At 61.7% G+C, this 25,744-nt stretch overlaps 1 protein-coding gene across 2 annotated transcripts in view; it reads right to left on the bottom strand.

Moving 5' to 3' along the window:
- Nucleotides 1-2,547: 2,547 nt before the first annotated feature.
- MEGF8 (multiple EGF like domains 8) overlaps nt 2,548-25,744 on the bottom strand; it is a 37,819-nt gene continuing 14,622 nt past the window's right edge. For both annotated transcript variants that reach the window (XM_025849693.2, XM_073890278.1), the window contains 29 exons: nt 25,043-25,243; nt 24,442-24,642; nt 23,766-24,002; nt 22,778-22,896; nt 22,557-22,688; nt 22,367-22,480; nt 21,732-21,980; nt 20,983-21,182; nt 20,463-20,673; nt 20,111-20,360; nt 19,481-19,613; nt 17,780-18,027; nt 17,587-17,697; nt 17,328-17,446; nt 16,541-16,748; nt 15,818-15,998; nt 15,155-15,318; nt 14,251-14,395; nt 12,960-13,191; nt 11,646-11,769; nt 11,296-11,509; nt 10,964-11,178; nt 8,313-8,520; nt 8,000-8,159; nt 7,477-7,669; nt 6,838-7,008; nt 6,615-6,745; nt 5,967-6,099; nt 2,548-5,121 (listed from right to left, as the gene is read on the bottom strand). In XM_025849693.2, coding sequence (XP_025705478.1) covers nt 3,853-5,121; nt 5,967-6,099; nt 6,615-6,745; nt 6,838-7,008; nt 7,477-7,669; nt 8,000-8,159; nt 8,313-8,520; nt 10,964-11,178; nt 11,296-11,509; nt 11,646-11,769; nt 12,960-13,191; nt 14,251-14,395; nt 15,155-15,318; nt 15,818-15,998; nt 16,541-16,748; nt 17,328-17,446; nt 17,587-17,697; nt 17,780-18,027; nt 19,481-19,613; nt 20,111-20,360; nt 20,463-20,673; nt 20,983-21,182; nt 21,732-21,980; nt 22,367-22,480; nt 22,557-22,688; nt 22,778-22,896; nt 23,766-24,002; nt 24,442-24,642; nt 25,043-25,243 — 6,273 coding nt within the window. In that variant the 3' untranslated portion in view covers nt 2,548-3,852. The remainder of the gene's footprint in view (nt 5,122-5,966; nt 6,100-6,614; nt 6,746-6,837; nt 7,009-7,476; nt 7,670-7,999; nt 8,160-8,312; nt 8,521-10,963; nt 11,179-11,295; nt 11,510-11,645; nt 11,770-12,959; nt 13,192-14,250; nt 14,396-15,154; nt 15,319-15,817; nt 15,999-16,540; nt 16,749-17,327; nt 17,447-17,586; nt 17,698-17,779; nt 18,028-19,480; nt 19,614-20,110; nt 20,361-20,462; nt 20,674-20,982; nt 21,183-21,731; nt 21,981-22,366; nt 22,481-22,556; nt 22,689-22,777; nt 22,897-23,765; nt 24,003-24,441; nt 24,643-25,042; nt 25,244-25,744) is intronic.

Here is a 25,744-nt window from a genome sequence, read left to right as displayed (position 1 = left end):
TTCCATTGGTTCTACTTTCAGAATATATCCAGAACCTCACTTCTCCCTACTCCACTGCCCCCACCTTGTTCCAGCCACCCTCCTCTTCAGCCTAGACTAATGCAGTGGCTCCTCACTGGGCTCTGCGCCCTAACTCCACCTCTTTAGTTTCCTCCCACAGAGAAGCCCTGTGAACACCTGAGTTAGGTCGCATCCCTCCTGCCCTCAGAACCTTCTCATGGCTCTTCCTGCATAGAGTTCAAGCCAGAGCCCTCACTGTGGCCCAAGGACCTGCACCATCTGCTTCCTGCTTCCTCTGTGCCCTTCTCTCCTCCTTATTCCCTCCTACGAGTCTCCTGGTTGTTTCTCCAATGCTAGCCATGCTCCCACCGCAGGGCCTTTGCACTAGCCGTTCCCCCAACTTGGAATTCTCTTCCCTCACATGTCCCTACGGCTCATTCCTTCACTTCTGCTCACACGCCATCTGAAGAGAGAGGCCTTCCCTTCTACCTTATCTTCCATAGCGAGTACTGACCCCCCTTCCCCTCCTTCAACACCTTGTTTTTCTGGCCATATATCAAAATACCACATCGTTTGATTATTTATTATCTGGCTCCCCGCTGGCTTGTCAGCTCCATGAGGGCAGGGACCTCATTCACAGCTGTGTCCCCAGCACCTAGAACAGTGTGGAGCCCATTGCAGGCGGAGAGGAGTGATCACAGGTGGGAGCCATGGACGCAGAAAAGGGACATTATTTTAGAGGTAATTGGGGGAGGGGGCAAAGGACAGACAGGCTTGCATCAGAATCTGGGCTGTTAATCTGCCCTGGGTCCTTAGGCAAGGGGCTTAGTTTCCAAATCTGCAAAATGGGGGCACAAACCTGTACCTCTCAGCATTGATGTTGGGAAGAGTAAAAGACACACCAAGCACCCAGCACTACCTGGAATGCTGTAGGCCCTTGGTGAAATCCCCCCCCACCCCTTTTCCCGAAGTCCTTAGGGCACTGATGGCCATACACAGACCCCTGAATCCAGACCTTCAGGCTTCCATGCTCAGGCTTTCTCTCATGCTCCTGGGGAGCCTCTTGCATTCATGTATGTGGATGAATATACACCTCAGGGCGAGGTGCCCGCTGAGGGGCTAACGTGAAGGGACAGGGTACACGTGCTATAGGGCATTCGTACAGGGGCATCCGCACGGTATGCACAGCAGCTGGAGAGGGTGGTTCTGTGTCCCAGGGACAGGGTCCAGTCACAGTGCAAATGCTCTGCCCCAGAAGGCACAGTCACAGGCTGGTGGCGGGAAAGAGACCTTACCAAAAGTCTGATCAGAACGCAGACGAATCTCGAAGGACCACCTTAGCTCCTTCCTGGTGGTGCAGGATGACCGCTCCACTGGCCTGGGACTCCCCGAGGCAGCATGCCTGCTTCTGGCGAGCTTCCTGGGTGCGAAATTATGCCTTACCCCTGGCAGAAACGGGGTATTTCAAACACCTGCCCCTAGTGTCCGCTCTGTGCTGGGACAGCGCTCAGCTAGGTGGGCTAAGGAAGAACCTGCACGATGTCCCTTTTGCTCTCTCTGTGGCCTTGTCCCCTCCTTATTCCCGGGGCCTCCCTCCTCAGGGGGCAAGAGGGCCTGGTGGTCAGGCATGTGGATTTGAGTCACGGGGCAGCTGTCCCTGAACAGCTGAATGATGTCTATGAACTTCGGTCTTCTCATCTGCACACCGGGATTAGTTACCCCCCTCATACGGTTGTTGGGCTGGAACGTGGCCAGGAGAACTGTCTAACGTGGGTACTCAGCAAATACAAGTTCACAGTCACGTCGTGGAGGTTAGGTCCTACCAACAGCTCATCAAGGCAGAACTCTTGTGTGGGCAGAGTCATCCCTGAAAATCCTTTGCATTGCCCATAAATCTGGAAATACTATGATTTTCGTGGACCACATTGCAGACGCAACCACCCCCTAAGTGCACCTCACTGCAGTGTCTTTGGCTAACCACCAGATGAAGCCACCAGCCTTGCCCCCGGGCTGGCTGAACTGGAAGGCATGTTGCTTACCTCTCAGCCGGACTCCCACGCTGCACAAGGCCGACTGAGGGCACATTTCCACCGCCCGCGTCATGCTCTTGCTTGCCCTGTGGGCCTGGCAGGCTCCCGAGATGCTCCCCGTTCAGGCCGTGAGAGCCTTCTCAGATTCGAGGAAACTCATCATGCTGGGGCATCTTGGTCTCTCTGCTGCCTCAACTCTTCTGAGGCCAGAATAAAACCCAAGCCTGGGACCAAGGGAGTCTGTTTTACCTCCTGAGACAAACGGGTCTCCCTGCAACAGGGATCTGAGGAAGGGCCAGAGGCCTCCGAGCCCTCACCTCCCCTAGGTCCGTCCTTTCTAGGGACGAACAAGCAGCACCATCCCACCCCTGCAAAGGAGAGGCAGGGTAGAGCCAGGCCCAGCCACGCGGCTCCAAGGGGCCACCAAGGTAGGCGCACCAATTGGATTTATCCACACTCGGGTGCTGTTCCGAGAAACAAGACACCCCATCTCCTGCATGCACACGGAGCTCAGACACCGGCCTTCCCCACACTCTTTATTTGCTGCTTCAGGCGCTGTCCCTCTTTCAGCCTCCTAGACTGAGGCCCCCAGCAGAGAAGAGGCGGGGCTCAGCTCCTCAAGGTCCAAACCCGCAGCTGGGGGATGGAGTCTTGCAAAAACAAGTCCCAAGTTCAAGATGGCTAGGATGGGGGCGGTCCTCAAGGGGGACAGGAGCTCAGAAGTCCAAGGTGGTGGCTGCTACCTCACCGTCCCACCTCTGATGGGCAGACCAGAACAGCCAATCCCCCGCACTCGGTTCCTTCCACTGAACTACGCAGAGCGGTCTGTCTCCCTGGCTGGGCCTGACTGAACAGGGCATCTCAGACTGGCCTTCTGATCGTCCCCACAAGCCCCAGGCTGCCCCACTGTAATAGACCACCCCGCCGTCCACCCATAGTTTTGAGCTACAAAGTCGAGGTCATCCTGGATTCCCCTCCCCCGCCCCAACATCCACACACATCCTGCACCTGTCCCTGACACACCCCTTCCCCGCCACCACCCTAGTCCAGCCCACTGTCATCTCTTGTCCCCTCCGACCCATTCTCCACACCACAGCTGAGGGATCTCTTGAATAGGTACGTCGGATCCTGTCATTCGCCCTCATACAACTGTCCCACGGATTCCCACTGCCCTGAGAATAAAACTCAAAACCCTATCTGGGGCCTGCACGGCCCCGGGTGATGCCACCCCTGCCTGGTCCCCAACCTCGCCTCCTCTTCGCACTCGGTCTGGGTCACACTGGCCACCGCTCCGATCCCTCCAATAAAGGACGCTGGTCCCCACCTCTGGGACTGGTCCTTGCAGCTCCCACCGCCTGCGATCCACTTCCCAGCGTTCTCCCCGCGGCCGCTTCTCTCAATCTTTAGGCCCAGCTTCTCCGAATGCCCAACTTACCCTACCCCGCGGTCCCTCATGGCCACATCCCGTGATCCCTCCTGGCACCTCTCCTTCACAGAAACGATCTCACGTGTGTGTGTGTGTGTGCGTGCGCACACACACTGGCACGCACCGACTGTCTCCCTCCACCCGAACTGAAGCCCCACAAGATCAGGGAACTGGTCTGTCTCGCTTTCTGCTCTGCCCAGTGCCTTCAACAGCGTAGAGTAAGTATTCAATAAATAATTGTTGGCTGCAGAAGGGCGAGTGCCCTGGCTGGGGAGCCCCAGGGAAAGGGAGCCGGAGGTCTCTGAGGACACGGTGTCGGGGTGGGGGGAGGAGCCCCGAGTCCAGGGCGGCGTCACCAGGGCACTGCGCTGCCGTGGCTGAGGACCCCACCGTGGGTCAGAGGGACATGCTGGTGAGATTGTCCTGGCTCAACAGTCCCTTCCGGCCTGCGCCAGCCCCGTGCCCACTGCCCCCGGCGCCCCCGCCGCCCCCACAGTACTCGTGCAGTCTGTGTCTCAGCGTGACAAGGGCGGAGCCCAGGCAGGCACCGTTGGGCGCTTGGGGTCCCCCAGGCAGCTGGAGCAGCAGCGTGGCCACACCAGCCATGCCATCTTCGGTGGGCTCGAGGGTGATAGGCCCGGCTCGCAGGCCAGCGGTCGTGGCGGGGATGGCTGGTGGGCAGCAGCCTCCTCCCACGGGTCCCCAGGGCCCGCCGGCCCCGGTCAGCAGCAGGGGTGCCAAGAAGGGTTCGGAACGGCGGAAGGTGGGCGGCGGGAGCCCGGCCGGCTTCCAGGCAGGGGCCGGCGTAGCGGGGTCGGGCGGGAAGCAGACGGTGACCTTGGCAAAAGGGCGGCTGGCCATCTTGGTCATCTCTTGCAGGTGCCGGCGCTGCTCCTGCCGCTGGTCCAGGGCCTGTTTAGCCTTCCAGAGGAGCACACAGAGCGAGAGGAAGAGAAAGAAGCAGGAGAAGAAGACGGAGAAGAAGACAAACAGGTCGATGTGGGCCTGGTCCTGCCGGAAGAAGAGCAGGCCCTGCGAGTCGGCCGAGCCATTGGCGCCAGGCCCACTCGGGTCCCCCACGCCCAGCAGGAGCAGGTAGAAGCGGCTGGACTTGAGAGCATGGTGCTCGTGCGGGTAGGTGATGACCAGGCGGTCCCGCACGCCACGAACCACGAGCACTGCCGACGGTTCCGTCACCGTCACGTAGGTGATCAGGCCGCGTGGCCACACTTCCCGCACCCGTGGCTCGGCTGGGGCACCTGGCCCGCTTCCGGCCCCTGGTCCCCCTGGGTCCCCGGCCCCCCGGGGTCCGCCGTCAGCAGGGGGTGGGGGAGGCGGCGGGGGCGGAGGGGGCTGGATATGCACGGTGTGGACGCCTGTGTCGGGGGCCACGCGGACCACGAAGGTGTCGTAGGAGGTGGAGACATAGAGGTCCACGGCACCGAAGGTCACATCCAGCGTCAGGCGGATGTCCACATTGGTAAACTTGGGCTGCACGCCAAAGAGGACCGTGCGGCCAGGGCCCAGAGCCCGGCGCTTGGGTTCGTGGAAGCAGTTGGTCTGGGACGTGGGGTCAAGGCAGCACTCCTGCTCCACGGAGATGAGGCGGTAGCACTGCTGGCCACCTAGCGGGCTCCCATGGAATGACTCCCGGCACTTGGCGCACTGCGGGGGGGCGGGGGGGAGGGCGGTCAGGGCCGAGCTCAGCGCCCGGCCACCTTCCAAGTCCTGACATTCTGGACCGACTGGTGAGCAGCCACTGCCCCAGGCTCCCTCAGTCCCCAGCAGTTTCCTGGTGACTGTCCCTCACCCCGAAGCAGTGTGGAGGCCCCCAGGACCCCACACTCCAGCACTGCTGTCCCACCCTGATGTGGAGGCCTCTAGAACTCTCAGGCGCAGCGATGAAGGGCTTTGTCGAACCTGCCTCTACTCCTCACTACTTATGTGGCTAACCTCGCTGAACTTGAGATCCTTCCTCTGTACCCAGGCGGTAAACAGGGCTCCCGCATGGGACTGCTGAAGCCCCAGGCACAGCACAGGGTAGGCCGGCCTCACCTGCCAGCCTTGCTGTTTCTGGACTGCATGAGGTACGTCCCACCTCAGGGCCTTTGCACTGGCTGATCCTCTTGCCTGGATCACTCTCTACTCGCCCACAAACCCCGTGGCTGCTTGTCTGGTATCCCGACTACTATCAGTTTGTTTCTCAAGCGTCACCTTCTCACCGAGGCCCTCCCTCATCGTCATATCTACCATTCCCATTCCTTTCTCCTCACTGCTGATCACTAACATACTCTGCATCTGACTTACTCGTTCGTTTGTTGCTGGGATCCTCCACCGGAATGTAACTTTCCCGAGGACAGAACACCCTGCCCATTTTGGTGCCCACTGCGTCCCGGTGCCTCCCATGCAGCCCAGCACACAGTAGGTGCTCAGTAAATATGTGCTGGATGAATGAGTGGCCCTCTCGGGGTGCGGGGCCCTTGGCCTGGAACTCACTTCTCCAGCCGTACCTGGTACCTGTAGCAGTCCCGACGGTCGCTAGGGGAGTTGCCCTGGCACGTGCCCGTCTCCGTATTGTTCTGACACGGGCAGCCCGTCCCGTCCTGCTCGTTACATGTATCTGCATGGCCATTACACTGGCATCTGAGGAAGGGGGAGAAGACAGGGGTCACAGAGCTCCCCTGGCCCACAGGGGTCCAGGCTGGATGCTGCATAGGTGAGCTTGAGTCCGAGCTCCAGGACAGAAGAGGAAACTGAGGCTCACAGGGAGTCAAGCCATTTGCCCAAAGCCATGGAGCCAGTCAGCGGCAAGGTTAGGACTTGAAGCCAGGTCCAAATGATTTGAGTCTACTGAGCATTCGGGGAAGGAAGGGGGGGGGGGGGGGGAGGCCGCCCGAAGGCCTCGCCCCTCAGCAGCTCCCTCTCTGCCCCCTAGTCTCCACGGCAGACGCTCTGTGGTCTGCGTGTCAGCACCGGCCTCTGAGGGAGGGGGTCTCCCACCTGAGCCTGGCCCATGGCCCCCAGCTCGGCCTCAGCCCGGGGCCTCCCTGGGGATCCTGTCCGCTCCTGCCTGAGGGCAGAGAACCGGGGAGAGGGGTGTGGCTCCCAGAGCTATTCCCCGTGGGCAGGGCTAGGGTCCCCGGCCCCCTGCTTCTCACTTGGTGCACTTCCCGTCCAGGAGGAAGTAGCCGTGCAGGCAGCTCTCGCATTTGTCCCCATAGCTGTTATTCTGACAGTTCACACACACAGCCTCATCTTCACTGGGCCCCTCGGTCACCCAGTTGTCAATCTGGCCAAGGAAAGACGAGGTGATCGCAAAGAGGCGTGGGCCAGCCCCCTCGTCCCCGAGACCCAGGAGTCCTGGCCCGTGGCCTCTCCTACCTCCTCCGGATCCAGCGAGTACTTCTCGGGCTCCTTCCTGGCCATTTCGAGCTCTTTCCTGGAGACGCAGACGTGGCTGTTGCCACGACAGAAGGCGTGGCACGGCCGGCAGGTCCCGCCCCCCACGGCTGAACCCACGAACAGGGGGAGGCACTGCTCACAGTGGCTGCCCTGGAAACCGGGGACGGGGTGGTCAGAGCAGGTGGAGTGGGAGAAGGGGCCCTCTGGGAGCACCGCGGGAGGGCGGCAGGGGCTCAGGCTCTTGGTTTGGGCCATCCCAGCCTTGGGGCAGTTTAGCCCTCTGCCTTTGCTCGCACACCTCTGGTGACTCGGGCCGAGGGGGGTGGCGTTCATGCCCGTCCAGCCCAAAGTGTTGAGCTCAGAAAGCCCTTCCCTGCACCACCCGAAGTCCTCCTCCATGGCCCCACCTCCCTAGTCCAGCACTGACTCTGTCCCCTATTCCGGGGCGGCCCCTCTCTGACACGAATCCAGGCAGTGTCCCCAAAGCCTCCCCACACGCCCCCCACACCCCCGGGGCTGGCTCCTCCAGGCTCGGAGTGAGGCTCAAGGCGCGGGCGCGCGGGCTGAGGGCCGGTAGGGCCTGTCCCCGGGGCGCGTCGGAGGCCCCGGGCAGCCCACCTTGGTGTGGTTGCGGCATAGCAAGCAGTGGTCGCGGGCCCCCACGCCCGCACACTCGCTGTGGCGGTTGCAGCGACACTCGGTGGAGCAGTTGCGGCCCACGAAGCCGAAGTGGCAGCGGCAGTGGTCGGGTTCCACACACGAGCCGTTCACGCAGCCCTGGGCGCACACGGGGCGGCACAGCCCGGTCACGCTGCAGGGGCGGGGGGCAGGGGGCGGGGGGGGTGGAGGGTCAGGGCAGGGCCGGGGTCCTCAGGGCTCTGGCCAGCCCACCACCCACTAGACCACCCTCAACTCGTGGCTCACCCCTGGTCTGTCCCATGCTTCGCCTCCGGGGTCTAGCCTCCATCTCCCTCAGGGGCTTAGCCTGCCATCCTCCCTCTTCCCGGCGAGCCCTGCCCCTCCACGCACTGGCCCTCCACCCCTTCCTGCATGCACCGCACGCCTCACACCTGTGCCGGCCCCTGCTCCCACAGCCCCCCCTCCAGCCCCCCCCCAGTCGCCTGGGCCCCCGCCGCCTCACTTGTCCATGGTGTAGCCTGCCTTGCAGCTGCACTCATAACCGTGCGGCCGGTCGTGGCAGTTCTGCGTCTCGTTGCAGTCGTGGTGCCCATTTGCACACTCGTCCTCAGGGGGGCAGGACAGGAAGGCCCAGGAGGCCCCAGGCCGGCCGCACGTCAGCCCTGGCGCAGGGACACGCAGAGCTGCCCCGGGTGCCTGTGCAGCAGCCGCCCAGCCACCCGGGGCCCTCGCTCTACCTTCCTGAGCCCCACCTCCGAGACCCCCCGGCGCCCCCCAGCTTCTCTGGGCCAGACCCACCCCCGAGCGTGGCTCACCGTCACGGGGACCGCTGAGTCCACCCTCCAGGCAGCGGCCGCCCCCATCCTGGCCCCCCCAGGCACACCAGCCACAGTGGGGGCGCCACAGGCACAGGGCACACTGGGAAGCCTGAGCACAGCCCAGGGAGCAGCTCTCGGGTCCTCGCAGCAGGCGGCCACAGCCTCCAGCCATACATCGCAGGGGCAGGTAGGAGGGGCTCAGACACTGTACAGGGGAGGGGAGATGGGAAATGAGGTGGGGGGGTGGGCAAGAGAGAGGCAGAGAAAGAGGATCAAACACACTCTGGGTGTCTTCCCGGACCGCACCCCCTCCTCGGAGCTCTCGCCCCTCTCTGGCCACAGCTGATGAGTCAGAGTGGACACCAACAGGGGTTAATCACATTCTCCCTGTCAAGCATTTGTAACTTGGGAGTCCACAATGGGAGTCAGGCTAGGGGCATCCTTGAAACTGGAAGATTCTGGAGGTGAGGGCTTTGGGGGCTGTTAGGATGAGCAAATCACAGCAAATGAAAAGAACAGAGGGACAGGAAAAGAGCAGATGCAGAAGGAAGCATCGATGAGGACCACACACCCCAAGCCCACGGCACGCGGGGCAGGGGGAGCGGAGGGCAGCTTTTCCAGGCTCCGTCGCCAGGCCTGGCTGCACTTTGCACCTTGGGCTCCAAGAAGTACCACTGTGTTGGTGTGACTGGCGGTGTCGGTCTCCCCACCTGGCTTAGCGCACATGGCTGTTTCTCACAACCAAAGGGAGGCAACAATCCCAGGTTGGGACAGAAACTAGCGACAGGTGCAGGGTTGCAAGCCACTGTCACTTAGGAAAAACGTGGAGCTGGCTGCTGGGGCCACAGGGTCCTCCTGTGCTAGGCTGGGAAGCGGAGTCTGCGGTCAGGGGCTGCCCAGTAGCTCACACGCCATCACTTAGCACGTCCTGGGACCCAGACAAGGTGTGCAGTCAGGGTCAGACTCTTGGGAACTTTCCACAGGGTGTCAGAGTATTTCATTTACTGTTCGGGCCTTAAGAAGACAGGGATTAGTCCAGGCTGCCTGACAGCACTCAGCAACCACGCAATCCTGAAATAGACACCCTCGCTGCTGTGGCCGGAGCTCTGAGCCCACAGACGCTTACAGCCAGCAGTGAGCTGAGCCTTGCTGACCTGCTGGAGCTTGGCTTCCAGATCTAAATTTAGTGCACCCCTTAGCAGATGGTGGGGCAACCTGGTGGGGGGGGGGAGGTGGGAGACCAAGTCCCCAGTCTGCACAGCTTTTTTTTGCTGTGACCTCCCTAGTGGCCACAGGTGATGCTGCCCAACACCATCAACTGCATCCCCTGCGCTCTTGGAAGAGATATGGGAATGTTAATTCCCGAGAGCGGGATTCTAGCTCATCGTGACAGGTACCTAGCGAGTAGTTGTTTCTCCGAGGTCTGTGAGCCATTCTAGCAAATGATCAAACCTGCCGTGGGGGTGGTAGAAACCGATTTACAGTTCGTTGGTCAGAAGCACAGGGAGTCTGAGGGCGTGACTGGCCTCAAAATGGGGGCAGGCCTGTGGGACTTGAACTTTGTAGGATCTGGCCCCAGTGCTAGGTGGGCGGTGTCAGGAGTGAACGGAGTTGTTAGACACTCAGTTGGTGTCCAGAGAGTTGGAGAACGGGTTGTTGGTGTTGGGTCTGTTGTTATCGGTCCTATTTTACCAAAGATTCACGTAGGCGCATGTGTTGCGAGATGGCAAGTGGTCACTCGTGGACATCCACAAGGATGAATGAGAAGTGGACATCACTGGGACTCAGAGACCCAGAACTCCGGCCCAACGAACGACACTGCTTCTGGATGTGACAGCAGGAGGTGAATCTTTCTTGTCTCCCCCTGGGGTGGGGTTGGGGGTCGAAGGGTTTGTGGCTGCCACTGGGGGCGGCCAAATCATGCTAAGCAGAGCCATCTTTGGACCAGACTCTACGGGGTAAGCAGGAGCCGGACAGTCAAGGGGTGGACTGTCCCTGGTACCCACATTGCCTGCCCAGACCACACCTACAGAGAGCCATCTCTCCAGCCCACAGCTGAACGCCGTGTTCCTACCCCTCCCTGGCCATGTCTCACTAGGCCAAGGCTGGACATCTCACCGGTCAGCTGAGTCAAAGTCTGCCCTTGAGAATGTGAGCTAACCCCGGATGATCAAGGCGAGAGAAAGGGGCTGATGGAGACGCGCAGAGAACGGCCGAGATTAGAGACCCTGAGGCCCGAGAAGGACGGAGCCGCAGGACTTCCTACCCCAATTCCATATAATAAAACCGAGCGGGTCTCTGTACCTTACAACCAGAAGTTCCAAAAGCAGAGAAAGGGACAGAGAAGGCAAGCACAGAGGTTTGGGAGGGAGAGGCGAGATGGCATTAGCAGTCGGGGGAAGGATGGGGGGTACCGTGACCCTGGCTGCGGGGTCCGGAAGATGGCAGCGTGGCAGGGTCCTAGCAGACACGACACTCGAGAGGCCAGGAGGGAAGGAGGAGGTGCTGGTGGGGGAGGAAATAAGAGGAAGGAGGAGGAGACAGGAAGCACCATGGAGGGACCGGAGCCAGGGAAACGGAGGAGGAAGTAGGACAGAGGGGCAGGGGCAGGGCTGGGAGGGCCCCCTGGACACCCCGCCCGGCAGTACCTGTTGGAGACTGCTGCTCCAGACGCAGTGTTGCCAGCCCCCGTCTGCACCCTTGGAGTCCAGGCAGGAGGTGCAGTTGGGCAGGAGGTGACAGGGAGTGGGGCAGGGGAGCGGGGGTGACGACTCCACCGGCATTGGGGACACGTTCAGCAGAGAGTGGCTAAAGCACGTCCAGTCGTAGGTGGGCTGCACTGAGAGGATGCGGCGGGTCTCCCCTGGGGTCAAGGGCACAGGAATCAGAGCCTGGGCCTGGCCTCCGGGCCCTCCCCCGCTCTGCCCCTTCCGGGGCGGGGGGAGGGGGGGCCCAGGCCGTCCTCAGTGGGGAGCCGCACCTGTCCTCTTGAACTGCCTGGTCCACATGCACTTGCCCTCCCGGGTGCACTGCTCGCAGTCGGCAGCCCCGCACACAGCCTCCGAGCAGTTCCCGGCCCAGAACACCTCTCTCTGGTTGATGCGACAGTCATTCTCCGAGGTGCAGGACCCGTTCCGCCCGATGCAGGCACCCTCAGGGCAGTTAGTACACCACTTACAGCGGGGGGCGGATGCCTGGGTGGGGGAACATGGGCTCAGCGGGGTTCTCAGGGTCCCTGGCAACCCCCCCCACCGCCGCGACCCAGCTCTTCCCACCCAATCCCAGCTGAAGTTCCCGAGACAGCCCCCCACTCCCCTTCCCCCGCTTCACCTCTCCATCTCCAGGCTGCAGGGTCCGGGGGTGGCGGGCCAGGCACTCACTGCAGGTCCGGAGACGTCGACATTCCTCGGGGGAGCGAGGCATGGGGGAGCATGGGGGGGCCCCGCAGCCCAGCCTGGGGAGGCAGGAGGCCTGGCTCAGCACACCCAGCCAGACCCCGTCCCTCCTCCACCCGCCCTTGCCTCTTCCCGGTGTCTCCTGGACATCATCCTTCGGCTCCCCCCCGCCACGTGTATCCCGGACTGGTCTCAGCCCAGGCCTCCCCAACCTGCTCCTCCCCCACCCCACCTGGCCATGGTCTCACGGCCCCCTGCCACTCCAGCCAGAGATACTGGACAATATCCCACACTCCCCTGTCCCTCCAGCCACCAAGGCATTCCCCGACTCTCCACCCCTGCAGCCCTTTGCCCAGTTCAGGTCTCTTCTTCTCCAGCCTCCTCCTCCTCAGCCTCCTCCCAGGTCTCCACCCACAGCTTGCCCTCACCGCTGGCTCCTTCCCAACAGCCCCAGGGCTTTCTGCCCAGGTCTGCCCCTGCCCTCCCCTGCTCAAACCTTCCCTGGCTCCCCATCACCCACAGTGGAGGTTCATAATCATAATCCCTTATCCAAAATCCTTGAAGGCACAAATTTCAGAACTTTCCAGATTTTAGAAAAGCAGTGGGTGTACCCACTGTTACATAACACTCCTACTGGAATCTGGGGGAGCACCCCATAAATCAAACCCTTTAATAATTCAGTAGCAAACACAATGACACATTTAATGGGACAAGCCAAGGCCATTAGTAGCCTCACACCGGTTCGGGGTAACAATGCAGCCAAAAGAGTTTGTGCTGAACCAAGGACAGCCCTTTCAGCTTCCTGAGATGTCTGGCCTCCCGAACAACAGAAGCCCAGCGCCACAGCCAGGCACTGGGAGCCCTTCCTGAGCTGCCCCCACCACCGCTCCAGTCTCACATTCCCCCAGCACAGATGGTCCCTAAAATACACCAGGCACAGCCCCGCTTCTTCGTGGGAACCTTCGCTGGTCTAAACTCTAGTGGTCATTTGGGAGCCAGTTCGGACCCAGCTCCTCCAGAAAACATTCTCGGACGACACCCCAGCCCACAAGCAGGGCTTCTCACTCAGGGGTCCCCCAGCCTGACCTTGCCTGTGATGCAGCGCCCGTTTTCCCATGTGAGCCGGTGCCCTGTCCGGACAATACCCTCCTGAGTGCCCCCCTCCCCCCACAAGCCTGGCCTAGCACAGAGCCCCCTTCGGAGGGCACCAGTACCATCCACCCATGCACCGTTCGGTCACCATGGTTACCTATGGGCCTGGTCCCAGGACAAGCATGCCCCATGGCACCAGGTGCAGGCCCCAGACTGGTTACAAGCTTCGGGTGAGGGTAGCAGGCGGCAGGGGTCAGGGGGCAGGGTCAGGGCCAGCAGGCGGCCCAGGGCCACTCCCCCGAAGCCCCCTGAGAGGTACAGGCGGCCCCCTACCGCCGCCACAGCATGGGCCACAGACTCCTCCATCGGGGCCCCCACAGAGGCTGGGCCTGGGGAAAGACAGAACATTCAGAGACTCAGGGAAGAGAGCCCCATGAAGAGGCCGGTCAGAGAGGGATGCCGAGCAGAGCGACGGGCTAAGGACGGCAGAGACGGACATGGACAGAGAAGATACGTAAGGCCATACAGGGCAAGAGAATCGACAAGGACAGCAAAAGAGAGGGAGAGATAAACAGGAAAAGGAAGCAGAAAGAATGGAATAAGGATGGAGACAAAGCTTTTGGAACCAGAGGTGCTCGGTGCACAACCTCCTGAAGGTACCAGGTGCCACTGCATCGTTAATTTCACAAGGGTTCATTTTCTTATGTGAATTTCACCTCAAGTTTTTTTAAATCCTCCAGGAAGAGGGACGCCTGGGTGGCTCAGTCAGTTAAGCGTCTGCCTTCAGCTCAGGTCATGATCCCAGGGTCCTGGGATCGAGTCCCACATCGGGCTCCCCGCTGTGGGGAGTCTGCTTCTCCCTCTGTCCCTCCCCTGCTGTGCTCTCTCTCTCTCTCTTTCTCTTTCAAATAAATAAATAAAATCTTTTGAAAAATTAAAAATTTAAAAAAAAAAATCCTCCAGGGGAAAAAAAGAGAAAGTCACAGAGTAGCAAACAAGATAAGGGCAAAAGGGAATTAGAGACAGAGAGTACGAGAGAGACGCAAAAGGAAAAGCCCCAGAGGCATACACAGTCACACTGGGAAGTGAAACAGAAAGACAAGGTCCAAGCCCCTTTCCGGCCTCCGAACAGCAGACTGGAAAGAAACACCCCCACGTATAATAGTGCTGTCTCTAGAGAGCAGGATCATGGGGGATTTTTTCCTTCTTATTTCACCAATTACATATAGCGAATATTATTACTTTTATAATCAGGACAAAAAATAAACTTTCTAGAAAAAGAAAAGGAAGGCGGGCGTGTTCATGGGTGTTCAGGTAACAGAGGGGAAAGCAGCTTTGCCGGAGGGTCTGTAGGGGCCTGAGGGAGTCCGGATGAGTGAGCGACCCAGGACAGGCCAGGGCTCCTGCAGGATGTCCCCAGGGCCTCCCAGGGGAAGCACTGGACTTACGGGTCAGGTCGGGCAGGAGCCAGGCATTGCAGTTGACCTGGTAGAGCAGAACGTCGCTGCTGAACTCATCGGGGTCCGAGCGCCCCCCAAGGACCACCATGGTGTCCCCCAGCAGGGCTGAGGCGTGGAAAAGCCGGGGGCGGGGCTGTTGGGGAGACACCCGCAGGATGGCCGGTCAGAGCCCACACTCCTCCGCTTGCCTCTCAGCCCACCCGCCACCCTGCACCCTCCCACACCTCAGCCCCCACCAGCCCTACCCAACCCTAATCTCCCTCAAATCTCAGCTCCTTCGTCCAGGAGACCTCCCTCATTCTTCAGAGCAGCCCCCAGGGCCAGCTCCCTTCCCTGAACTCCCAGAACCCCCATGCCCTGTGCCGTTCCCCAGGAACCTGGCCCAGGCTGCCTGAGATGAATCCCACATTTCTCCTGTGACCTGGCCAGCTTGGCTGGGGGCATCCTGGGGTGAGGCTTGGGCCTCCCCTACAGTCCGGTCCCCAAAAGGGCTTGGAGATATGTTTGCAGATGGAAAACTCAATCGTCTCTAACCAGCACATCCGGAGTCCACGTACTCCCATCCACTATCTCCTTTGGCCTTGAAGGCGGGAGGCCCAAGGAGCCTCAGTCCCAGGTTTTACAGATGGGGAGGCTGGGAAGTTGAGGGCCATGCCAAGAGTGGGACAGAGCTGGGGCAGAACCCAGGCCTCTGACCTCCTCGTCTAGGATGCTTCCCTCCAAGCGAGCAGTGAAAGAAGGGGAGATGTGTGGGGCGCCACAGTTGAGTCTAGGGGACTAGAAAGGAGGGGACCAGGAGTCCAGGGCTGAGCCAGTCCCTGGGGTGCCGGGTAAGGGGGGACTCCCTCCTTCCTGCCCCCTGGATCTAACTGTGTACACCTCTTTTCCTGACCTTTGCCCCCTGCGAAGGGGCCAGCAGGCTCCAGGTGCGGTCAGGACAGTGCAGGGAATAGAGCTCAGAGGAGGGGGCTGCCAGCTCGACGTGGAAGCGGAAACCCCCAAACACGTAGAGGGAGTCAGTGGCCTCGTGGTACACGGCAGAATGACCGTAGAGACCTGGGGGGGCAGGAAGGAGCAGACGCTGGGGGGAGGGCTGGTGATTAGGAGTGCCCTCACACCTTCCTGGGCTCCCCTTCTTGGGACCACGCCACCGAGGAGCTCTTGTCAACCCCTCCCTCCCGCTTCGGTTCCAAAGGACCACCTCTACTGACTCCGGGCAAGAGAAGAGGGGGAGTCGGAGTGACCTGCATGTCCTGGGGGGACAATGAGCAAAGAACGGAGAAGGGGAATGCCTGAGGGAAAGGAACCCAGGACCCGGGAGAGGAACGCAATGACCCACTGTCACTGGGCAGGAGGTGGGTAGCCTTTCATGGGGAACTGAACTTCTCAAGAGCGGGTCTGCGAATCTGGGTGGGCGTGGGGGGGGGGGAAGACAGGGACATAACAAGGTCTAAGGGCAGTGACCACCGGGTAACGGCAGTGGACAGAGAGCCTCCACAAAGCCCCGGATGGCCAGGCGTCCAAGGTGCTGTCCCTGACTTATCCCCAGCCCTACCGGTGGGGGGTGTCCCGCTCTGGGCTCCAGACACCCAGGTGCCAGTCACCAGCTGGTACTCGAACAGCTGCTGGTTGAAGCCATTTTCGGGGGAGTACCCGCCCACCAGGAGCAGAGACAGGCCTCGGCGGGCAGTGAGGGTGTGACCAGCCACTGCCGGGAGCTCCACGGTCTGGGGCACCTAGGGGATAAAGGGCAGAGGTCAGCAGGGAGCTGGAGGTTAGGGGTCATCTTCCAGGTAGAAGCAAGACTCGGAACTCCGGACACTCCCCTTGAACCAGGTAAGGAGGTAGTGAGCTGCCCGGGGCTGGTCAGACCCCAAGCTTCCAACCTGCCACGGTCCCAGCAGGTGTGTGGGAGGCCCCTTGCCATTTCTGCCTGCTCAGTGTCACCGATGCGGGTGGGGGCAGCCTGGTGTTCTTCTGGGAAGCCCTGGCCCTTGTGCTCTCACTCTGGCCACGTGGGGCTGACTGTACCCACCCACAGTGCGTGCATCCCAGCCAAGCGGACAAGACTACCCCACCCACTTGGCCACAGGCTCGCTCGGGACTACAATGTGACCCAGGATGGCTGAGATTCAACTCTGGGACTCATACTGGAGCCCCGGTGGGGAGTGGGGAGAAGCTGCATCCCCTGGGGGTGAAACAGGCAGGAGGCCCTCTGGCTGGCCCTGCTAGACATGGATCATGTCTAGCAGAGCCGGGGGAAGGGAGAGGGGCTCACCTTCTCCTGCCGCCACTGCAGGGTGGTGAGGTTGAGGACCCAAAAGTCGCGAGTGACACCCCCAGCTGTGAGTCCCCCCAGAAGGTACATGGCACCACGGCCAGCGGACACGTAGGCAGCCGCATGGAAGGAGCGGGGTGAGGGGCCTGGGCCCCCATCCTCGGCTCCCGCCAGCATCTGTGTCCACCGCCGCTCACTCACTGAGTACCTGGCACCAAGGTTGCAGAAAAGGAGTCTCACCATACAGGCATCCCAGCATGACCTGGAGTGACCCCCCTGCACAGTTATCCCCAAATCCCCTAGGGCACCCCTCCTTTGACAACCATCTTACCATCCCCCCTGGGGTAGCACCACCCAAATAAGTATCCCAGACCCCAAAGCGAGCCTCCTGTGACAAGTGTCCCAGTATCTTTTTGGTGTCCTTCACCTATAGAGGTTTTTGTTGTTGTTTTTAAAATATTTTATTTATTTATTTGAGAAAGAGAGAGCACATGAGAGAATGAGAGAGAGCACGAGCAGGGGGAGGGGCAGAGGGAGAGGGAGAAGCAGACTCCCTGCTGAGCAGGGGACCCTGGGGCTCCATCCCAGGACCCCGGGACCATGACCTGAGCCGAAGGGAGACGCTTAACCGACTGAACCACCCAGGCATCTCTAGAGGGTTTTTTACGCCAGTTTTTTTTTTTTTTTTAACCCCCAAAGGGACTCTTATGTGACACACATCTCAGCATCTCCTGAGGTTGTGACCTCCTCTCACTCGGGCATCCCACCTCCGGGAGACAGTCCTCACCTGTACAGGTTCCCCAGCAGCCCCTGGGGCAGGCCGAGGCCCCCAAACATCCACAAGGTGGCATCAGGTCCCTCCACCATGGTGTGACCCAGGCGGTGTAGGAATCGGCTGGCAGTGTCCTGGGGGTGGAGGTGAGGACCCGAGGGGTCAGGCTGGGAGTCAGGGCTGAGGGGTGGTCCCAGAAATGCAGGGAGGGGAGAACCATCCAGGAGGCGGGCTGCGTGGCACCTCCATGGACAGAGTGGCATCCACGACTCACGGCTGAGAGGCGGCTGTCCATGAGGGTCTCCCAGACCAGCTGCCCGCCGTCCAGCTTCGTGGCGCAGTCAGGGCCCCCGAAGCCCTCGGCACAGATGCATACACCGAGGCTCTGGGGAACAGAAGAAGGAGGCTCAGGGGAAGCCAGATCACCACCCCTGTCCCATGTGGCTTGCCCGTTCCCCCCCCCATACCTGGTTGCAAGTCCCTGCCCCACTGTGAGCATTACAGTTCTCAGGACACAGAGCCATGCGGCAGTGGGGGCCAGCCCAGCCCTGGGGACATCGGCAGAGTCCAGCACCTGCGGCTCCATCCTGGGGCACACACTCCTGGGGGACCGGGCAGCTCCCGGGGCCCCCCGACCCGCAGCGGGCAGAACCCACTGAAGCATTGAAGCCCCACGACGAGGAGCCGTTGGCTTCCCAGTGCAGCACCAGCAGCCCTGTGGGGGGAGAGGGGCCAGAGGCTCGTGGCCGGGCGGGGCTCCAGGACATTACTCTACCCCCAGGGTTAGAGAAAATCCGGTGTCACTGGCCAGGGCGACAAGGCTCTCCTTATCATGTGTGATCACTGCCATGCTCCACTGTTCTGCACGCTGCACACCCTCATCCAACCCGTCAAATTCCGATCCCAGTCCCGTCACTGGCAAGCTCCAAACTCTGCACGGCTCCCTACAGCTCTGGCATAAAACCGGGTCTCCTTACAAAACCGATTAGTGGGGGGGGGGGGGGCAGGGATTAGATATAGGATACGTAAACAGTGCCTCAATAAAATTATGTTAAAGCAGGGGGGGGTGTGGGGAGTGGCCGTAGGCCCTCTGACTTCAAGGCCCCCACTGTCCCAGCCCTAAGCACTCTAGCACTGCAGGCCCCTTCCGGCCTCTCAGGGCCTGGGTACCTGCTGCTCTTCGGGCCTGGAGAAGCCGCCCTCCTCCCTCGCCCACACATCCCCTTCACGGCTCCAGTGAAATCTCACCTCGGTGAAGAAGCCCTCCCCAACTCCCCAGACAGGCCAGGTGCCTGCTCCTTCCCACTTCCTCTGCCCCTTGGCAAAGGTGTCACTATTCTGACTAGAATTTGTTCAGTGCTGTGTGTGTCCCCCTGCCCCCCGCCGTGGGTCCCCGAAGGCAGGGCCTGCGTCCCCTTGCTCCCTGCTGGATCCCCAGCACCCAGCTCAGGCGTGGCTCACTGAAGGTGCTCGGTACACAACGGCTGAGTGAAATGAAATCGAGGGCCCCTCGGTTCTAGCTGATCCCTGGGGAGGGGTTTGGGCTTGAGTGCAACCCCCAGCGGGCCAACTACCCCTCTGCCCTCTCTCCCAGCCTTGGAGATCTCGCCGATCTACGATGGTTCAAACTAGGGTCCTTCAACTGCCACAGGTGACAAATTACTTTTAGTGCTACTCGATCAGACGGAGCCGGTTCCCAAACTCTCAGCACTGCTGATGTAACAGGGCCTTGGTTGTGGGCTGTCCGGTGCACTGCAGAATGCAGAGCGGCATCTCTGGCCCCCACCCGTGACATGCCAGGAGCACTCAGGACAGAGCCAGAGGGCCCAAGGGGCAAAACCCCCCTGGTGGAGAATCACCAGGCTGAGGAGATGGGCAGGGGGCCTCCACACCAGCCACACTCTGTGTCTCCCAGAGACTTGTCCCACTCGGCCCTGCCCTCCAGAGAGGCCGTCCAGCCAGGACAAACCTCTCTACCAGCCCCTCAACTGAGAAAACGGAGGCCCAGATGTAACAAGGGACGGCATCAGCTGGCACGTCAGGGGCAGAGTCGGGCTGGGTCTTGATCCCCCGCCCCAGAGCTGGGGGGGAGGGCGGGGGGGGGAACAGCGTAAGGGGCAAGGGCTACACAGCCTCCGACAGGGTCCCACTTTGCCCAGTCCCCGTACCAGACAGGGCCTGCACAGTGAGGGGCCTGTCCCGTCGCAGGCCACAGAATGCAGCGATGAGGCTGCGGTCCGACTGGACGACACCAGTGTCCAGGAAGCGCGGGAATCCATCAAAGGCCAGGACGTAGCTCAGCTGGAGGCGGAGGATGCAGAGTGAAGGATCAGGGGACGGAAGGCAAGGGTGAGAAAGAGGGACGCGGGAGGTCTGGGAGGAGGAGGAGCTCAAGAGGGGAGGGCAATCTGAGCCCGGGAGACTTCTGGACAGACAAACTGTGGCCACCATTCCCCTCCTGTGTGCGCAGCAGACATGGCGCATGGATCAGGCACTCTTGCACGGAGGCTCTTTCTCAATACACAGCTCCTGGCGGCCACTACCTACTGGTCGGAGTTGGCACACAAAGTACAAATATTAACCATGCCTAGACCAGGGAGTGGGGAGCCCAGGAAATAGGAGGTGATCAGGGGAATGGGAGGGTCTGGGGGGGCTTCGGAATGAAGGTCTGCAGTCTGAGGAAGAGAGCTTAGGGTTTGGAGGATAAAGGAACAGGGAGGCGGGGTCAGGGTCCGTCTGCGGATTCAGACTGGGTTGGGGGAGACACGGGCCTGAACTCTGGCACCCTGGGTACTCACCGTGCAGGGCGTGCTGCTGTCGGGGGAGAAGGTGAGGGTGAGCGGGGGACAGAGGGTCCCGGGGGCACAGGGCTGGAGCACCTCAGTGGCCGAGACAACCCACACACAGTAGGAGAGGCCTGGCCCGGCTCTTGCTGCCCCACCCCCTGGAGGCAGCGGCCCCCCGACCCGGCGTGAGCCCAGCGCCACTGAGGACACATTGGTGAGGAGGGTGCGACCCCCACACTCCCGGAAACAGGAGCCACCGGCCCTGGGGAGATGGAGGGAGATGAGCAAGAGCGTCAGACCAGGCCCCGCCCTGTCCCATCTGGTCCCTAACCCCGCCCTGGCCCTCCCGGCGGGCTCGTCTCACCGAGGGTCCCCGTAGTAGCCAGGGGAGCAGAGCTGGCAGTGGGCACCTTCGGTGTGGTCCTGGCAGAAGCAGAGCCCGCTGAGGTTGTCACAGTGGCCATGGCGCGGGTCCCCGTGCCCGTTGCACTGGCAGGGCCGGCAGCCGCCTGAGCCCGTGGCGTTGCCAAAGCTGCCGGGCCGGCAACGCTCGCAGCGCTCCCCCCATGTCCAGTCTGTGGAGGCCCCGGCAGGCAGGACACAGAGTCAGGGCAAGGGCAGGAGGAGCCCCACAATGCTTGGCCGATCCCTGGCCCCACGCGGCTGCTCCAGAGAAAGGTGACCAGGGAAACCCAGACCGGGGAGGCACTGCAAGCCCCCCCAGAGGGGCCCAAGCCCCCACCAAAGAGATGGGTGGCACTGAAGCCGTGTGGGGTCGGGAGCAGGCCATGGGGCAGGGGGACCCCTAGCTGGGTGAGGGGACCCAGACGCCCAGGCAGAGGAAGGACACTGGAGCCCCGGGGAGGGTCCCTGAGGCCGCTCACCCTGGCACTCATCACAGAAGCCAGGCCCCCGCCTGCGGCAGTGGCTGTGGAAGTTGCAGCCACAGTCCCGGGAGCAGCGGGGCGCCGGGGGTCCCGGGGCGGGCGTGGGCGGGGGCAGGTCAGACGTCCAGCCCAGGTCACATACGCAGGTGAAGTCGGGGGGACCGCTGCACACACCGTGGCCACAGTCTTCCAGGCACCTGAGGGCGTGGTGGGGGGCGGTGGGGAAGGGCTGGGCGGGGCCCGGAGCCCCCAAGGCACACCCCCCATCCCTTCCCCCCCCCCCCCCCCCCCCCCCCCACCCCGCCCCGGCCCCAGTCCACCGCCTCGTCTCCACGGCAACGCCATCCCTGGCCACTGTGGTTCCTCGTCCTGGACTCTGTGGGCGGCCCTGTCTCCAAGGTAACTAAACCACACATGGTAACTCCTGTCTCTATGGTAACCACATATCATCACTGGTGATCTGCTCTCTGTGAAAACCCCTTTCAAATGGGTCCTCCTCCACCTCCATGGCAACGCTGAAGACTATGGGCCGCAGTCCCGGGGTGACCCGTCTCCACAGTAACTAGTGTTACACTGGGGGACCCTGTCACTCTAACGAGGGCCTACCCTGCAAGGTGAAAACCCCAGGCTCACTGGGGATGCTGGTTCCCCGGGAGGCACCCCAGCACCTCCCCGGCTTCCTCCCTCCATCTCCACGTACCCCAGCCCCGGGCCACATCTCCATGGAAACCAAGCCCCCCGCTCACGTGCGGTTGCAGTAGGTGATGCCATCGCCCTGGTAGCCTCGCTGGCAGTGACACTCATAGCTGAGGGGTGTGTTCAGGCAGGTTGCCCGCAGGTGGCACCGCGCCAGGCCCAGGCGACACTCATCCACGTCGGGACAGCGGGCATACGCCCAGCGGGCAGGGAGGGCCACAGATAGCCCCAGGCCCTCCCCCACCCACAGGGAGCAGTTCCCCCCACCCAGCGGCCCCGAGAAGTCCCCCTGGAGGCACCTGGGGGGGGCGGGAAAGGGAGGAGGGGTGGGAAGGAGGAGATGATAAACAAACGAGAGACCGAGATGGAGACAGGGAGAGAGGGAAAGAGAGACACGGGAACATGAACACGGAGAAGGACATGAGGAGAAACGAAGGAGAGACAGAGAAACCCAGAGGAGTCAGACAGGAGACGCACAGGGAAACGGCGAAAGGGAGAGAGAAGGAAAGACAGAAAGACAAGGAGGAAAGATGAGAAGAAACCGGTCACAGAGACAGGGGGGAGAGGGAAACGGAGAGGGGAAGGGAAGAAACACACAGACACAATCCGCCGTTAGAATCAGGGCGGGCGAGAGCCCCGCGCCCCGCCCGCCCTCCGGCCTCGCAGTCCTGCCTCCCGGCCTCACCGGCCCAGCGTAGGGTTGTCTTCATTGCCACACCAGCCGCACTCGTGGCTCTGCAGACACTCGTGGCAGGTCAGGAAGCGGTCGCAGCTCCGGCACCGAGGCTCCGAGTGCACGCTGCGGGGCGACGGGCGTGGGTTGGGGGGTCCGCGCCCTCCCTTCTGTGGGCCCCGCCCCGCGGCCCAGACCGCACCTGTCGTCCCAGCCACGGCAGCCCCCGTGCGGGTAGCGGGCCAGGTAGGCCGCAAACAGGAAGCAGGTGTGCGTGGACTGGCACCAGGCACACTGGCTGGAGTTGGCCAGGCAGTCGTCACAGGTCAGGCGCCTGGGGGCGGGGAGCAGGGGCAGGGTCAGACCGGGCAGCGGCCCCCACACGCCCCCTACATCCCCTCCCCCTGGGCCCAGGAGGCTCACTGGCTGCAGAGTGGGGGACACTCGTCTGGGCTCTTCAGGGCACCCCGACTCCGGCCCCGCCGGCTGCACGCGGCGTCCCCTTTGCGGCTGGAGCTCTGATGCCACTCGCAGAAGGGGTCCTGGGGAATTAAAGAAGGAATAAGAGCCCAGATGGCCATCTACCTTGGGCTCCACAAGTAGCTACCTCCCTCACCTGCCCCACCCCACAGACCACCCCTCCAAGCCCCCCTCCCTCCCCAGCTGCCTGCCTCTCTAGACTTTCTCCTTCAGCCAATGGCATCCATGGGATCCGCCTTTCCGGCACCCACTCCCTTTTGGGGCAAAAGAACCCCTATGTCTGGTCCGGTTGGGGCTGGTGGATCCTTCAGCTCCAGAGGTGGGCAAGAGGCCACACTCCCTCCCCGCTAGCCTCGCAGACGGCTCTGAGAGTCGGCACAAGACCCAACCAGAGCCAACGAAACGTGCTTCTGGGACTTCAGTTGAACCGGGGGTGAGAGTGGGGTGGGGACAGAAAGGTGCTCTCTTCCACTTGGGCCTCGGGGGGCCGAGTGGGGGAGATGAAATTCCAGAGCCCTCGTGGCTCCCCTGCCACTCCCAGGGAATGAACCTCCAGGGAAGTGAGGGTATGGGATAGAGGGGGAGGGGCGGCTGACCACACGGTCTAAACCACAGGCCTAAAGACCTCTTCCCGGGCTCTGGTGCCAGAGTCCACAAATGCCCCTCTGGTAAAGAGGTGCTAAGTTGGGTTTTCTGGCCCTTACAACAGGGAGAGTCCTGACTGCCAGGGGCCCACTCTCCAGCCCCTCTCCCCTGCTCCCCACCTGGCTCTCACCTGCAGATCAAGGACAACGGCCCCACCTGTCTCCCCCCACTGCACCCAGGGGACCCCTCGGATGCCCGGCCAACTCCAGGGGGCCCTCCCCCTTTCCCAGTTGCCTGATTCGGCTGCCTTAATCTTGAGACCTCCCCTCTGTGGCTTGGCAGGCACCTGAGTGCAGGCGTGACAGTCGCGGTGTTCCTCGCAGAGCGGGCAGAGGGCAGGCACCAGCACCAGCAGGGCCCCGCCGGCCCCGTCGGCCCCGCAGTGGGCCCCGCCCTGGCGCAGGTGGCAGGTGGCGCTGGTCAGGCACCAGCCGCAGCCCTGGTCCGCCAAGCAGCCCAGGCAGGAGGAGTAGGAGGAGCAAGCTGACGAGCGGTAGGGCTCCAGGAAGAAGAAGGAGATCTCCTGGGGGAAGGGCTCACGTGAGGGCCGGGGGTTCACAAGCCAAGTCCCAGGGCAGGAGTGGAGGTTGGGGGCAGGGGTCAGGGTTTGGCGCTAAGGACGTGTTTGGAGACAAGGTTAAGACCCCAAGCATGTGGAAAGCCAGGATTTAGGAGGAGCAGACAAAAGGGGATCGGGGTTTGAGAGCATCTAGAGAGGAGAGAGCCAAATACAGAGGGCGGAAGTCAGGCCAGGGCAGGAGAAGTCAGAGATGTAGGCAGGGGGTCAGAATGTGAGATCGGGTCAGAGTCTGGGGGTCAGAGGTTGGGGTCTGGAGGGCTCAAAGTGAGGCCCAGAGTTCAAGAGTCGGTGGGGGAGCGGGAGGTCAGGTCAAGAGAATTAGAATTTGTGGTCTGGGGTTCGGAAAGCTCCGGGGATCTGAGGCCAGGGCCTGGGTACTCACGCTGCCACCTGGCACACCAGTCCGGTCCCACAGCAGGGTAAGTTCGCTGTGCCCGGGGCCCGCCGAGCCATTGAGCTGGCCCTGGATCTCCACCGCATACTTGTGGCCCCGGCCAGGCAGTGGGAAGAGGCGAGCAGACCCTGGGCGCTGTAGCCGCCTCGTCTCCTTCTCCTGCTGAGCCACCCAGCGCCCCACCTCCTCCTGGGTACGGGTGAGGGAGAGACAGGGGCTTGAGAACATTCCAGCCACCCCAACCCCTGAAACCTCCAAGAACCCCAAACCCACCTAGCACTTACCCCTGTCCTGGGAAGAGGAAGAGGGCCTCAGAGTTCGTTAGACCCCAAGAACCTCTGAGAACCCTCAACAACCCCCCCACCACCACCCACCTCCTCCTCAGGGGGAGTTTGACTTGGTAACTCAGACCCTCCCCACCTTCTTCAAAATGCCCCCCCAATTCCATTCATAACTGAAAACCCCAGGGCCCTCCCTCCACTAAGGATATATCCTGTGCTTCTGATTTCTCCCCAGTCCTCCCCTGCACCATACACCCCAGCCCCCACATTTATAACTAACAGCCCCCTGTGTGTTCAGGCACCCTCACCATGTTCTCCGTGTCAGGGCCCCGGGCCATCCGGGCTAGGACATGTAGACGCTGGGCTCGGGCCCACACAGCTACATCCTCAGCCCCCGCCCCTCCGGGCCCTCCAGGCAGTAGCGGATGGATGAAGCCACGGTAGACCAGGGACACGTCGGTCTCCGGGCTGGGCGTCAGAGTGATGGTCGTACTGCGGACAATCAAGACCTGGGCAAGCCACGGAGGAGGGTATGCGTGAGCACTTCTGTGCATGGCCCCACAGGGGCCCCACCCCTCAGGCAAACACTAGAACTAGAAAAGATCAGGCACCCCAACCTCCTTCCCTCTCTCATCAAACGAGAGACCGAGGCCAGGGGCACTCTGCATTGGGACTCCAACTCAGACAATAGACAGCAGGGTCCCGGCCCCGACTCAGCACCTCTCTCATGAAACTCCAGGACCCCAGACCTTTTGCGAACTTCTTCTCCAACATCCCACCCTTCCACTTTCCACCAAGCCCTTAAGAGCCCACGCTTTTTTAAAAAGGTCCCTGAACTACAGGGTTCGGAGAAATTTCCAAGTTAGTGAACACAGCCCCGTGCCAGCAGGGGTCACATCCCAGCTCTACGGGGACAGAGCTCCTTTGCTCATGACCCTTCTGGACCTCACCCTATGTAACGTGTTTTCGGTTATATAATAAACCAATACACGATTTAAAAAAAAAAAAGA

This window comes from Callorhinus ursinus, unplaced genomic scaffold, assembly GCF_003265705.2.
Source record: "Callorhinus ursinus isolate GAN/ISIS: 27379988/994484 unplaced genomic scaffold, GSC_fseal_2.0 scaffold134, whole genome shotgun sequence".
Taxonomy (NCBI): Eukaryota; Metazoa; Chordata; class Mammalia; order Carnivora; family Otariidae; genus Callorhinus; species Callorhinus ursinus.
Note: the sequence above shows the minus strand (reverse complement) of the source record. Positions and strands in the feature narration are given on the sequence as shown.